Consider the following 15,597-nt stretch of genomic DNA (forward strand, 5'->3'; position numbering starts at 1 on the left):
AAGACTTTCTGTTCTATGCAGGGCAAGTTATCATATACAGTCGCTATACACATACAGTTGAAGTCGGAAGTTTACATACACTTGGAGTCATTAAAACTTGTTTTTCAACCACTCAACAAATTTCTTGTTAACAAACTATAGTTTTGGCAAGTCGGTTAGGACATATACTTTGTGCATGTCACAAGTAATTTTTCCAACAATTGTTTACAGACAGATTATTTCACTTATAATTCACTGTATCACAATTCCAGTGGGTCAGAAGTTTACATACACTAAGTTGACTGTGCCTTTTAACAGCTTGGAAAATTCCAGAAAATTATGTCATGGCTTTAGAAGCTTCTGATAGGCTAATTGACAACATTTGAGTCAATTGGAGGTGTACCTGTGGATGTATTTCATGGCCTACCTTCAAACTCAGTGCCTCTTTGCATGACATCATAGGAAAATCAAAAGAAAATCAGCCAAGCCTTCAGAAGTTTTTTGTTGTTGACCTACACAAGTCTGGTTCATCCTTGGGAGCAGTTTCCAAACGCCTGAAGGTACCACGTTCATCTGTACAAACAATAGTACGCAAGTATAAACACCATAGGACCACGCAGCCGTCATACCGCTCATCTCCTAGAGATGAACATACTTTGGTGCGAAAAGTGCAAATCAAAAAAAAAGTGCAAATCAATCCCAGAACAACAGCAAAGGACCTTGTGAAGATGCTGGAGGAAACAGGTACAAAATATCTATATCCACAGTAAAACGAGTCCTATATCGACATAACCTGAAAGGCCGCTCCGCAAGGAAGAAGCCACTGCTCCAAAACCACCATAAAAAAGACAGACTACGGTTTGCAACTGCACATGGGGACGAAGATCGTACTTTTTGGAGACATGTCCTCTGTTCTGATGAAACAAAAATAGAACTGTTTGGCAATAATGACCATCGTTATGTTTAGAGGAGAAAGGGGGAAGCTTGCAAGCTGAAGAACACCATCCCAACTGTGAAGCACGGGGGTGGCAGCATTATGTTGTAGGGGTGCTTTGCTGCAGGAGGGACTGGTGCACTTCACAAAATAAATGGCATCATGAGGAAGGAAAATTATGTGGATATAGTGAAGCATCATCTCAAGACATCAGTCAGGAAGTTTAAGCTTGGTCGCAAATGGGTCTTCCAAATGGACAATGACCCCAAGCATACTTCCAAAGTTGTGGCAAAATGGCTCAAGGACAACAAAGTCAAGGTATTAGAGTGGCCATCACAAAGCCCTGACCTCAATCCTATAGAAAATATGTTGTCAGCACTGAAATAGGGTGTGCGAGCAAGGAGACCTACAAACCTGACTCAGTTACACCAGCTCTGTCAGGAAGAATGGGCCAAAATTCACACAACTTATTGTGGGAAGGTTGTGGAAGACTACCCGAAACATTTGACCCAAGTGAAGCAATTTAAAGGCAATGCTACCAAATACTAATTGAGTGTATGTAAACTTATGACCCACTGGGAATGTGATGAAAGAAATAAAAGCTGAAATAAATAATTCTCACTACTATTATTCTGACATTTCACATTCTTAAAATAAAGTGGTGATCCTAACTGACCTAAGACAGGGAATTGTTACTTGGATTAAATGTCAGGAATTGTGAAAAACTGAGTTTAAATGTATTTGGCTAAGGTGTATGTAAACTTCCTACTTCAACTGTATGCACACCCCTTGTACTATCTTCACAAGGGAATACAATTTGATTTTCCCTACCTATCTACACATCCTACTCCCCATTTTCTAAGTGAAATCAATTTTTTTTAAACATTTTCGAAGTTAATAAAAAATGAAGATGTATTGATTGCATTGTCTTCACACCCCAGGTGTGTTGGCAGCATGATGTTATTGGTATGCTTGTCATTGGCAAGGACTGGGGAGATTGTCAGGATGAAAATAAATCTGAAAGGAGCAAAGCCCAGGTAAAAAGTTAAGAGGAAAACCCTCCTTAGACTTCTGCAAACCTAATTTCTGGGATATGACTAAAGAGTTAATCTGGGTGATTTTTCCACAAATAGACAGGTATTTTCCTTTCCATGGTAGCAAGATCTTATCTATTCTTTCGGGATATGAATACCAAGTATGTCCACCTTACCATCAGACCATTTTATTGGTAAACTACACAGTAATGTAACATTTGTATTTTTTGTGATCCAATACGTAATATCATAATCATTATCATAATTTGGTTGTAATCCAGAGACATTAGAACATTATCTAGATCCTCCATGAGTGTAACGGCCGTCTAATTCCTCCTCCTCGAATGAGGAGAAGGAGTAAGGGTCGGACCAAAACGCAGCGTTGTATGAAGACATCAATGAATTTACCTGACTTCGCCTGACTTCTGCTACCTGACTTCGCCACACTACCCTTTAGCCCCCCCCCAATACATTTTTGGGCTTGACTAACAGGCTTCCTACCGCGTCGTCGTGCTGCCTCCATTCGCCGGTATCCCTCCTCACACTGCGCCAGAGAATCCCAGGCGGGCTCCGGCACTCTCCTTGGGTCGATCGCCCACCTGTCGATCTCCTCCCACGTAGTGTAGCCCAGATCCTTCTCCTGCTTCCGGGCTAGCTCCTCAAAACGCCGCCTCTCTGCTTTCGCTGCCTCCAGCTCAGCTTTGGGGCGGCGATATTCTCCTGGCTGTGCCCATGGACCTTTACCGTCCAATATTTCCTCCCATGTCCAGAAATCCTGCGATCGCTGTTGCTTTCTCCCACGCCGCTTGGTCCTTGGTTGGTGGGTGATTCTGTAACGGCTGTCTAATTCCTCCTCCTCGGATGAGGAGAAGGAGTAAGGGTCGGACCAAAACGCAGCGTTGTATGAAGACATAAATTAATTTATTTAAAGACAAGACGAACACGAACACGAAAAAACACTTTGAAAAATTACAAAACAACAAAACGACGTAGACAGACCTGAACTTGAGAACTTAATATATAACACGAAGAACAGGAACAGACTAACCAAACGAACGAACACGAAACAGTCCCGTGTGGTGCGACAGACACAGACACAGGAACAATCACCCACAAACAAACAGTGAGAACAGCCTACCTTAATATGGTTCTCAATCAGAGGAAACGTCAAACACCTGCCTCTAATTGAGAACCATATCAGGCAACACATTTAACCCAACATAGAAACACATAACATAGAATGCCCACCCCAACTCACGCCCTGACCAACTAAACACATACAAAAACAAGGAAAACAGGTCAGGAACGTGACAATGAGGCTGTGGAGGGATTCAAATTGTGGATTTAAAAGAAAACATGAATCATCAGCGTACATTGACACTTTTGTTTTTAAGCCCTGGATTTCTAGCCCCTTGATATTATGGTTGGATCGGATTTTTATAGCTAACATTTCAATGGCCATAATAAATAGATATGCCGATAGTGGACAACCTTGTTTTACTCCACTTGACAGTATAATACTTTCTGAGAAGTAACCATTGTTTACTATTTTACACCTAGGGTTACTATACATAACTTTAACCCATTTTATAAGATATTCTCCGAAATTGAAATATTCCAGGTATTTATACAGCATATAAATTCCAGTCGTACTTAATATATATATATATATATATATATATATATATATATATATATATATATATATATATTCCAAGTCAGCTATGAATACAAGGTCTGGTTTCTTGGATTTTTCATAGTGTTCTATTGTTTCCAGTACTTGTTTTATACCATCTCAAATTATCGTCCATGTAAAAAATCTGTCTGATTAGGATGAATAATATCTGACAATACCTTTTTAATCCTATGCACTATTTATTTGCTAGAATTTTTGCATCACAACACTATATGTTGCCCTAATCTTATTCAAAATGATTCACAGCTGTAATTGCTGCCAAAGGTTCTTCCACCAAGTATTAACTCTGGGGTGTGAAGAAATACACAATCAAGACATCTTTGTTTTCTATCTTTAATTAATTCAGAAAATGTTCTGTAATACCTTTTTTCACTTTGAAAATGTGGAGCAGGTTGTGTAGATCAGTAGAAATGTTTATTTTTTATTTTATGGCGACAAAATTTGAAAACTGTGCAAGGGGTATGTAAACTTTCACTGTGCACAGTACATAAAATGTTGACTTCTGTTTGTTTACAGCTCCCAGCCTATGGAGGAAGTCTTGTCTATACAGTCTCATATGATGCAGGGGAGAAAGACCAGGACATCAGAGTTAACTCTTCTCCTAATGTCATAATAGAGGTAAGTGCAAATAGCCTCATAATGCGATTACATGTTTTAGGTTAGGTGCCAACACGAACTCCTTCATAGAGCAAGTGCTCCCATAGAGAATGTTGTTCCAAGTAATGTTCAACCTGATTGGTCTAGACTGATCATGTGACATGTCCCTTTTCAGTTTCAAAGATCCTTTCAGCGTTTTTTGAAGTTCACTCTAGACATGTCTGAATGCTATGTCTGGTTTCATTTAAAAAGTGGTTTGGCGCAAAGCAATGTGTTGTGGATAATCTGTGTGTGTGCGTGTCTGTGTCTGTGTCTGTGTGTGTGTGTGTGTGTGTGCGTGTCTGTGTGTGTGCGTGTGCGTGTGGGCTCATAGTGTTTGACAGCATCTGGCTGTCATTAGCTGATCCTCCAAAAATGAGCTCAGCTTAGTAGTGCTGCAGTCTTTTGTCTCCCATATGCCTTGTTTTACACATTCCTGCTGGTCCCCATGGCAGAGCTCTATCTATCTCTCTCACAGAGGATATCTTTAAACAATAATAATTATGAGGATAGATCAGCTATGAAACTAACAGACAGTTTAGTCTATAAAATAACATTAGTTGCACCTTTCTGATCCCCTTTTTATTTATTTCCCAACACCACCCCTGGTTGTAGGATGAAGTGGAAAACATAAAAATTATATATATATACAGTACCAGCAAAAAGTTTGGACACACCTACTCATTCCAGGGTTTTTCTTTAGTTTTACTATGTTCTACGTTGTAGAATAATAGTGAAGACATCAACACTATGAAGTAACACATATGGAATCATGTAATAACCAAAAAAGTGTTAAACAAATCAAAATATACATAAAATTATACATCAATACAAATCAAATCAAAGTAGCCACCCTTTGCCTTGATGACAGCTTTGCACACTCTTGCCATTCTCTCAACCAGCTTCATGAGGTGGAATGCATTTCAATTAACAGGTGTGCCCTGTTAAAAGTTCATTTGTGGAATTTCTTTCCTTCTTAATGCGTTTGAGCCAATCAGTTGTGTTGTGACAAGGTAGGGGTGGTATACAGAAGATAGTCCTATTTGGTAAAAGACCAAGTCCATATTATGGCAAGAACTGCTCAAATAAGCAAAGAGAAACATCATTACTTTGAGACATGAAGGTCAGTCAATCCAGAAGATTTCAAGAACTTTGAAAGTGCAAGTGCAGTCGCAAAAACCATCAAGCGCTATGATGAAACTGGCTCTCATGAGGACCGCCATAGGAAAGGATGACCCAGAGTTACCTCTGCTGCAGAGGATAAGTTCATTAGAGTTAATCACACCTCCGAAATTGCAGCCCAAATAAATGCTTCACTGAGTTCAAGTAGCAGACACATCTCAACATCAACTGTTCAGAGGAGACTGCATGAATCTGGCCTTCATGGTTGAATTGTTGCAAAGAAACCACTACTAAAGGACACCAATAATAAGAAGAGACTTGCTTGGGCCAAGAAACACGAGCAATGGACATGGAAATCTGTCCTTTGGTCTGATGAGTCCAATTTTGAGATTTTTGGTTCCAACCACGGTGTCTTTGTGAGACGCAGAGTAGGTGAATGGATGATCTCTGCATGTGTGGTTCCCACCATGAAGCATGGAGGAGGAGGTGTGATGGTGTGGGGGTGCTTTGCTGGTGCCACTGTCAGTGACTTATTTAGAATCCAAGGCACACTTAACTAGCATGGCTACCACAGCATTCTGCAGTGATACGCCATCCCATCTGGTTTGCGCTTAGTGGTACTATCATTTGTTTTTCAACAGGACAATGACCCAAAACACACCTCCAGGCTGTGTAAGGGCTATTTGACCAAGAAGGAGAGTGATGGAGTGCTGCATCAGATGACCTGGCCTCCACAATCACACGACCTCAACCCAATTGAGATGGTTTGGGATGAGTTGGACCGCAGAGTGAAGGAAAAGCAGCCAACAAGTGCTCAGCATATGTGGGAACTCATTCAACTGTTGAAAAAGCATTCCAGCTGAAGCTGGTTGAAAGAATGCCAAGAGTGTGCAAATATGTCGTCAAAACAAAAGGTGACTACTTTGAAGAATGTAAAATCTAAAATCTATTATAATGTGTTTATCACTTTTTTGGTTACTACATGATTCCATATGTGTTTTTTCATAGTTTAGATGTAGAAAATAGTAAAAATGAAGAAAAACCCTGGAATGAGTAGGTGTGTCCAAACTTTTGACTGGTACTGTACATATAGCGTCCTTCCCAGTACACCACCATTTACTATTTCCTTTGACATACGTTCATCTATTTTAGTGTGATGTCTCAAAAGTGCCTTGAGCCTCTCTATTTGTACAATGTCTACCAAGATTACGCTGAAAATAAATACTTTACCTAAGAGTATAATCATATTTCCCATTTGTAGGTCTATCTGAACACAGACATTATGACTCAATATCTACTCCTGAACCTGACTGCAAAAGTGAGCTACCGAAGTGCAGTACCAAAAGAGATGATCTATTGATTCTGTTTCTTCGTTGCAGAGTCTGTACAGGGCTGACTGTTCAATGCCCCATTTATTGAGCATTCTTTTTGTCATGAGAATTTTATATAATAGTTTAAATTGAAATGAACGGATTGATGCATCAACTTTTGTTTTGTATATCAGTTCATAAACCGGTTGCCATGGTATTGGGACATAAAAAATCTCTTCTCAACTTGTCAAACCTCTCGACCTTAACTGAAATTGATACATTTTATGATTTATACTAGTTATTTTAAGCCATGAATGGTTTTTGATTGGCAGCAATTTTAACAATCCAAACTCATGTTCATTAGATAAATATGCCCATTTAACTGGTTTGCCATTCCAGACAAAATTAAATATATTTTTTTCTCGACTTGCTAAAAGATTCTCCTGGAGTCGGTAGAGCCATGATTGGATTCATATACTGTGAAATCACTACGGGATTAATTAGGATAATTTTCCTGTAGATGGACAGGTGTTTCCATCTCCACAGTTTCAATATCCTATCTATTCTACAAAGTTTTCTACCAAAGTTAATATTTGCAACAACGTAACATTTTTACGGGATATGTACACCAAGCACATCAACTTCACCATTTGCCAATTTAATCGGGAGACCACATGGCTATTAAAAGTTTGTATCTTTAGAGACCCATCCGTAACACTTATCATAGTTGGGTTTTAGTCCAGAGAAAATTGAGAAATTATCCAGGTACTCAATAAGGCCCTTCAAGGTTGAAGATTGAGGACTCAAGTGAAAACTTGAATTTTCTGCGTAAATTGGTAATTTTGTCTCTAATCCCTTAATTTTTAGGCCCTCAATGTTATCACTGGATCTGATTTTTATCGCTAACACTTCCGTAATAAATAGGTATGGTGATAGAGAGCAACCTTGATTTACACCTCTTGACAGCTAAAACCTTTCCGAGAAGTAACAGTTATTTATTATTTTACATAAAGGGTTATTGTACATTACTTTTACCCATTTTATGAGAGATCCTTAAAAGAAAATCCAGGCTCTTATTATCAGATTCAGAGGTACTGAGGTACTGTAGCAAAGGCTTTCTCAAAATTTGCTATAAAGATTATACCCGGTTTTCATGTATTCTCATAGTTTTCCATTTTTTCTCTTTGTTGTCTAATGTTGTCTCCAATATATTTTCCTTTTAAGAATCCTGTCTGATCAGACCTTTCTATTCTGTGAGCAATACATTTTGCCAATATTCTTTTGTCATGACATTGAAGGGTAACTTAGATGAAGAGGTTAATCAAAGAAGAAGGCTAGGATAGAATAGTAAAAGACAAAATACATGTTTAAATATCTACAGAGTTGTCTACTGAAATCCATACACGCTTGCAAATTAGACAAGAATAAGAGAAGAATGAGAGGTCAATAAAATAATGATTTCTTCAAAGTGAGGATCCTTCCATCAAATTAAGCGAGGAAGATGTTTCTCAGAGAAGACATTAATGCTCCTAACAAGCGCTCTGTTGACGAAGCTGTATCATCCAACATGACAGCAAGGACCGCTTGTGTTTTTTTATTACAACATATAACAAAACCGCTGTTGATTATCATGAACGTAGAGTGGGCCCCAGAGAAGAGTGTATCTATTCAGTTGGTCTAGCTCTATACTAAATTTGCAATGCATCTGCGTTAGTTTGTGCAGCGCTCAGCATATATCTCACAGTAAAGGCTCTCTGAGGCCTATCCGATTGTTACGCTGCTCTGAAGACAAGGCCTACTTCACTTTCTGCCCCTCAGTCGTGAAACAGCAAATAAAAGACCCCGCTTTGAAGCTGGCTCACCACCGTTTTTTGTTGTTGTCGTTCACACAACTTTGCCGAAGCTGTTTGCGAATCAATTAAAGGATTCATTTTAGTGTCGTTTAATCATTCCTGACATGGAGGAGACGATCGGCGCTGACCTTGGGAGTGATACGCAGTATGCACGTTTTCTCCGTCGTTTGTTCTCTCTGTCTTCCCGGGCTATTACGCTAGCGAGGTGTCCTTTTACTAACGCTCCATCGTGGACCAGCGGTTCATCTGTCATCGTTTTCATCTTCAGTCAGCCGAGTGCAGTGAGAGGATTCATTCGCTGTCTTTTATTTGTGTGTGTGTGTGATCCATGAGGAATGCTTTAAGATTTTCTCCCTTAAGCACTCTGAATAATGGGATACACACACGCAGTCACGCACACACAGTCACACACACACATACACAGTCACGCACACACATAGGTGATATCATTCAAAACCCAAATTCAGCCACACCAATCCGATGTGACATTGATATGTCCTCTTGGCCTCTTTACAAAAGCTGGAGAACTCAGATCATGATTACAACCTCAGAGTTAAGCCTGAAGAGGTAGTTTATCCAGAGGATCTGGAAACCAGCAAGAGAGCCTGCTCTCTAGTGCAATCAATGATAAAATGCTAAAAACTATAAATCTGACAACACAATTTCAACCCTTTTCCATCCCAAATATCCTGTGTTTACAGATTGTTGGATGATATCAGAGGTTGGTCAGAGACGTCCCTCTTCATCTTCAGTGTGTATTTGTTATACTGGTGTTTGTACACAGATGTTTGTATTATGAGTCTGAGGGAGAGATTCCCAGCCCCATTAGTGTCAAATGACAGCCACCTAAGCTCAGTCACTGGGATTTATTAAGATATTGCAGAGAGGAGAGCACATGTCATACGTGATATGGGGAAGAGCCTGGATATATGACAGGTCATTATTGATAGTTAAACCCTGCTTTGCATGTGTACACTCCATTAATTCAGTGCAAATAAAGTGGCCGGCACCCATAAATTGTAATTTCCCAGCAGCCATTGGAACAGTAAATAAGCAGGCGGGATGAATAACATCTAATAATCCTCTATGATGATTCCCACCAGCGTGTTTGGAGATCTTACCCTTAAATTCTACCTGGCAATGCATCCATCGGCGGTATGCAATCAGCATTCCCTCTCTACTCCGTCTCTCTCTCTCTTTTTCTTTCTCTCGCTCTCTCTCTCTCTCTCTCTTGCACACATACTCACACAGATCTCTCTATTTCCTTTCAGCTCACACCTACACATAAATTACTATGCATACATTGAAAAATAACTCGCACACTTATTGAGTCAATGAACAATCTGGACACAAAGACAATTTCAGGAAATGTCACTCTTTATACAATTGAGCTATTCATGGTGTCTCAGAATAGAGGATTATTCATGTGTGGTACCCATGCTCCATTTATGGCCAATATTGACAGTCAGAGCCAAGACTTCGCATTCTGGCATGAGGCGATTAAATACATGCACCAACATGGATGCTGTCTCTCAAACAAGGGTTGGAAAAACTCTGACATTTCATCTCTTGCAGGGCGGCGGGATAAAAATGATTGACAGTCGGTTCGGTCTGCCGGTGTACCCTTTCTCGGAAAGCACAAAGAGAACTCTGCTCTACCCTGACCACTTTGAGAATCAGGAGACAGGCCTGCCTGTCAGCAAGAGAGATTTCATGATGGCTCTAACTAATGTGAGCAGCCTCCTCATCAGAGCCTCACACAGCAATGAGCGGGTCGCCATCTACAGGTAACCACACACACTGCACCCTCCTTTGTGCTGATCCACACTGATCTGCCACTACATCCGCTCTTTGGCACAAGAGGCCAAAATCAGCTGGAGTTTTCTGTGCTTGATGTTATTTGTATGTTAGAGAACGTCGTTATGAGGTCTGGCAAGACAGATTGGAGAGAAACTTTTCAGATCTCTGTGTTCTCATGTTCAACAGTTAATTTGATCTTGTCTAGATTGTATTTGAAAAGTTGACCTGATGCTCTTTTCTAATACTGTGATGTTCTGGTTCTGTCTTCCTGTATCGGTCCTCTCTTTACCAGGCTCCATTCTGTCAGTCTGGAGGTGGCCAGTGAGTTCTCCAGCAGTGAGAAGATGGCCAATGCTGTGGAGATGTGTCAATGTCCTCCTGGATACGGTGGAACGTCTTGTGAGGTAAATCACAGCTTTCATTTCCCCGCGATTTTATGTGGTTTTTCTTGGGATAGGAAAATAAAAGAAAGTGAAAAGTGGCTGTGTGAGAGTGGCTCTCTGCTGCTGTGTCATTTTCACTTCCATTCATTGTAAAGTGTGTGTGATTGGTCGGTTTGGGTGTGTGCGGGCATGCATGCTTACGGGAGCGTAGTTGGCTTGTAAGTGTAAAGAGAAGCTGACATACAGGTACAAACAAGGGTGTGCTATTACAGCAATCTGTACTCTCGGTTGAAAACTGCATTTTCTATTTAAAAAAGCGATGGGTATTGATTTCTGCATGTGGCGTTTTGTGCTGACACCAAATGTGTGTGGGGGAGGCGGCAGGGAGAGGGGGAATGAAATAGAATGCACGGTTATCATCAAGTCTTGATAGGCGCTGGAGAGGGAGAGAATGCTGGAAGTGACCTCGGTGAATAGCGGCGGTGGCGTGCTGTGAAGTGTGCGGTGACACTTGTGTGGCCTCGCGGGCTCAGTACTAATCCTTTCTCCCTCAGCAAAACCATTAAACGTACAGAGTACTAAGAAAGATGTTGCCTGAGGTTTCATATCTACAAATCCAATTGCATAACCTTTATGGAAAGGGTAAATCTTCATAGTACGTGTATTGATGATTGTTTTATACTCTCTTCACCCAATGCCCAGGGGTCTAATATCTATTTATATGTGTTTTTTTTCTATGTCCTTTGTGTTTAAAATGTTTTTCCCTTGTGCTTCGTTTCTGTCCTTATCCTTTGAGAAAAACGTCCTTGCTGTTCTATGCTCACCATTATGCTCTTGCTTTTTGTAGGCAATCCTTTATCTAAGCCAGTCTTTTGTTTCTTCGGTGTAGTTTTCACCTTTCTCTTTCCTGTCTCTTTCTCCTCTCTTCCTTTCTTCCTCTCTGCAGAGGTATGACAAGGTAGCACTTCTTACTAAGGTCAGTATAGAGAGAAAGTGCAGAGCGAGAAAACACAGGGCACGTTTGTTGTTGTTGTCTTTCTCTGGGTGTACCTCGTTGTTTTCAGCCTCATAAGAAATGTTTTGAAGCAATGCCTGACGGAGTGTTGTGTCCGATCAATGTCCACGAGTGCATTGAACTACACAGTATCTACTGAGAGTTGACAAAATGGCTGATAAAGCTTGTGTTTCTAAAGCTTGTTTTTCTAAGGGTTATTTTAAGGCCATTGTACTATTGTGAAGCTTGCGCATTCCCTATTGTCTTACTTGTAATTTGAACTAATGTTTTGCTTTTGGATTAGTGTGTGCACCTACTCAGATAAAAACAGCCGTTGTTTACCTGAAATTGCTTGCTTCAATTATTTTGACAATTTACTCAAATCAAATCAAATGTTATTTGTCACATACACATGGTTAGCGGATGTTAACGTGAGTGTAGCGAAATGCTTGTGCTTCTAGTTCCGACCATGCAGTAATATCTAACAAGTAATCTAACCTAACAATTTCACAACAACTACCTTATACACACACAAGTGTAAAGGAATGCAGTAGATGCAGTAGATGGTATAGAGTACAGTATATACATATGAGATTAGTAATGTAGGGTATGTAAACATGATATAAAGTGGCAATGATTTGGGTTGAATATCTGAATGTAGCATTTCAAATTCATTGTATTACTATTCCTGATGCATTTTTAAACAATAATATAGAAAATGTCTCTCCAACTGTACAAATCAAAGCACTTAGTGCAGCAAAATTGATGCATCAATTACGGCTTTGTAGGTCTAATTATGAACCGCAAAACAGCTTCTGAGGCAATTAAACGCCAAATCTCACTGACTAAAAATAGTCATTTATATTTCCACATTTTCCACTTTAGCTTGGAGACATTTGATTTGTTTTCACAGCGTTCCATTTTTATTCATCTACAAAGCAGTGTCTTTAAAATGTCAACATTCTGTACCCGGTTTTTCATGGTCATGATATGCCTTGGTGACTGTTTGTGTTGCAGATGTGTTCATCGGGTCATCGAAGGGTTAACAGCACCATGTTCAAAGGAGTGTGTGAACCATGCGACTGCCAAGGCCATGCCACAGACTGTGATGACATCACTGGACAATGCTTGGTACGTTGTCCGGGTTAGGGTTTGACCGGGGTAGGCCGTCATTGTAAATAAGAATTTGTTCTTAACTGGCTTGCCTAGTTAAATAAAGGTTAAATTCATATTTGTTTAAAAAATATATATATATTACATTGACTGTCTAACACACAGGGACTTGTCAGTCGCAGGGGTGTGAGTTCTCAGAGCTGTCTCATTCCACTGAGCTACTTTAACATGTTCCTTCCTCCCTCGTTAATGGTGGACACAGCACCTGCTCCCTAGTTTCACCTTACAACAGGTCACAGCTGTGCTCTCCTAAAGACGCAGCGCATGGCAAATGCTACCATTGGAGATAGTAAAAAGTGTTTATTTTGTGTTTGAAGCTTGGCCAATCAACAGCGACAATTTGTTGGACGGACATGTTTGATAGTTCGCAGAAGACTATTCCTGACATCACCTACTGGCATCGTATGGCATTATGTCCTATTTGCATACGTGTGCTCCAGGTGTTGTAACAATCCCACCCTTGGTAATATTACCACTGTTAAATCCTTATAGCACTGGCTTTTGTGAGGATTAAGCCTCCACCTGAAGAGAGTTGCTGGTTGGTTCCCAACCAGGATACCATTTTCTATCCTATTGACTTTCTGCTCCCTCTTTTCATCCGCAGCCTGTGCGTGTTTTGCTCAGGGCTGTGTCGGTGGAGACAGATATCAGGGTGTACCCTGTGGAGATTTGTCATGACTCTGTGTTCAGATAGACGTGAGCTGAGTGGAGGGCTGTGTCCCGAGGGCCCGGGGCCAGTCTCAGCTGTCTGTCTGTCCTCATCCTAACAGCTAGCTAGCGCTCTCTGACCTCTCTCACCTTCTTCTGGCGCACCACTCCCACCGCTCTGCTCTCACTGTCTGAGCTGCCTTCAGACAGACTAGACCTCCTTCAGTATTAAACAGACGGACTGCTAGAACAGTGATGGGATGTTTTATTATATATCAGCTATGAGCAGGTGGAAGGGAGATGGGGATGTTGATGGGATGTTTATTATATATCAGCTATGAGCAGGTGGAAGGCAGATGGGGATGTTAATGGGATGTTTTATTATATATCAGCTATGAGCAGGTGGAAGGGAGATGGGGATGTTAATGGGATGTTTATTATATATCAGCTATGAGCAGGTGGAAGGGAGATGGGGATGTTAATGGGATGTTTTATTATATATCAGCTATGAGCAGGTGGAAGGGAGATGGGGATGTTAATGGGATGTTTTATTATATATCAGCTATGAGCAGGTGGAAGGGAGATGGGGATGTTAATGGGATGTTTTATTATATATCAGCTATGAGCAGGTGGAAGGGAGATGGGGATGTTAATGGGATGTTTATTTATTTGTATTGATTTCATCTTTATTCAAGCAGGTAAGGTCCATTGAGATCAAAGTCCTTTTTTTGAAGGGGAGCCCTGCTTCACAAAAATATCAAAATACAAATTATTTAAAAAATATGTACATTAGTCGGATTTTTTTTCAATGCACTAAAATGTCCAAAAGGCACTAGTGCATCCAGTCGTCCAAATCGCTAGCGACAAAAGGAATTTCAAGAGTTCGCCATTCCTGTGAGAGAGTAAGGTATTTTGTACTTCTGTAGGTTAGGAGCGATCATGCGCAGTAATCTGTCAGCTGTGGTGTCTACGGTAGGCTACTTCCCTGAGGCCTAGCGTTGTCTCCTCCAAGGCAGGTTAGTGCCTGTAAATGATATCATGAGAGTGAGTTAAACCCTGGCCACCCTCCTCCTGCTCAGTAGAGTGTGCCTGCCTGCCTTGCATCAAGCTCTCAGGATTGATCCCACCAGGGATTGGACATTTTAACAGAGACAGGAAATGATTTGGAGAAACAAATAGGCCAAGCAAGTGGCACAGAGCCAGTCTTGTGTGGGGAAGGGGGTAAGCGCACGCCCCTCCCCCCTATCACATCAACCCCATTATCCATTATTAGCCTCCCCACCCCCACCCCCATAATCAAGAAATCTTCTCTATGCTGGTGATTATGCTGAGTAGACATCTGCAATTGACTCAAGAGCGTTTAGGCTTTATTGGGGCTGACGATGCGAGGACCCAAAAAAACTGCTCTCATTTCATTAGCGGTGCATTACCGGAGTTTGGGTTAATGCCAATCTATGGGGAAATGCATTACGTTTAATTTGGCAACATCAGACTCTCAAAGTCTCTCCCAATTATTCACCAGACCATCCCAGTCAGACAACGCTATAGAGAGGAGACAGGTAAAACTTTGGGTTTCTTTGTAGATTATTCTCAAATGTTGAACATGCGTTCACACGTGTGACTGCATTGCCAATCAAGCACAGCTGCTACTCAAACAAATTATGACAATGCACCAGATTTTTATCAAAAAGAAAGGAGGACCAAGGCACTCTTCATATAATTCATTCAAATGCCTTTGTTTCTGTGGCATGTTCAATGGAAACAACGGTTAAAAACTCAGACGCATTTCGGCTGCATGGCCGAAGCTTGGTTTCCATTGAACATGCGATACAAATAAAGGCATTTTAATGAATTATATGAATAGTGCCTTGGTCCTCCTTTATTTACCAAAGAGCACCCTCTGTCTACAAAAACCTACTATTGTTTTTTTATACCTTTATTTAACTAGGCAACTCAGTTAAGAACAAATTCCTATTTACTATGACTGCCTACCCTGGCCAAACCCTAACACAGACAACACTGGGCCAATTGTGCC

The 15,597-nt window shown here is 40.7% G+C and overlaps 1 protein-coding gene across 1 annotated transcript in view; it reads left to right on the forward strand.

The window, feature by feature from the left end:
- Positions 1-15,597, forward strand: part of lama2 (laminin, alpha 2) — a 132,608-nt gene that overhangs the window by 48,107 nt on the left and 68,904 nt on the right. The window contains exons 16-18 of the mRNA XM_038962589.1: positions 10,140-10,351; positions 10,657-10,768; positions 12,759-12,872. Of these exons, the coding sequence (XP_038818517.1) occupies positions 10,140-10,351; positions 10,657-10,768; positions 12,759-12,872 (438 nt within the window). The remainder of the gene's footprint in view (positions 1-10,139; positions 10,352-10,656; positions 10,769-12,758; positions 12,873-15,597) is intronic.

This window comes from Salvelinus namaycush, chromosome 24, assembly GCF_016432855.1.
Source record: "Salvelinus namaycush isolate Seneca chromosome 24, SaNama_1.0, whole genome shotgun sequence".
Taxonomy (NCBI): Eukaryota; Metazoa; Chordata; class Actinopteri; order Salmoniformes; family Salmonidae; genus Salvelinus; species Salvelinus namaycush.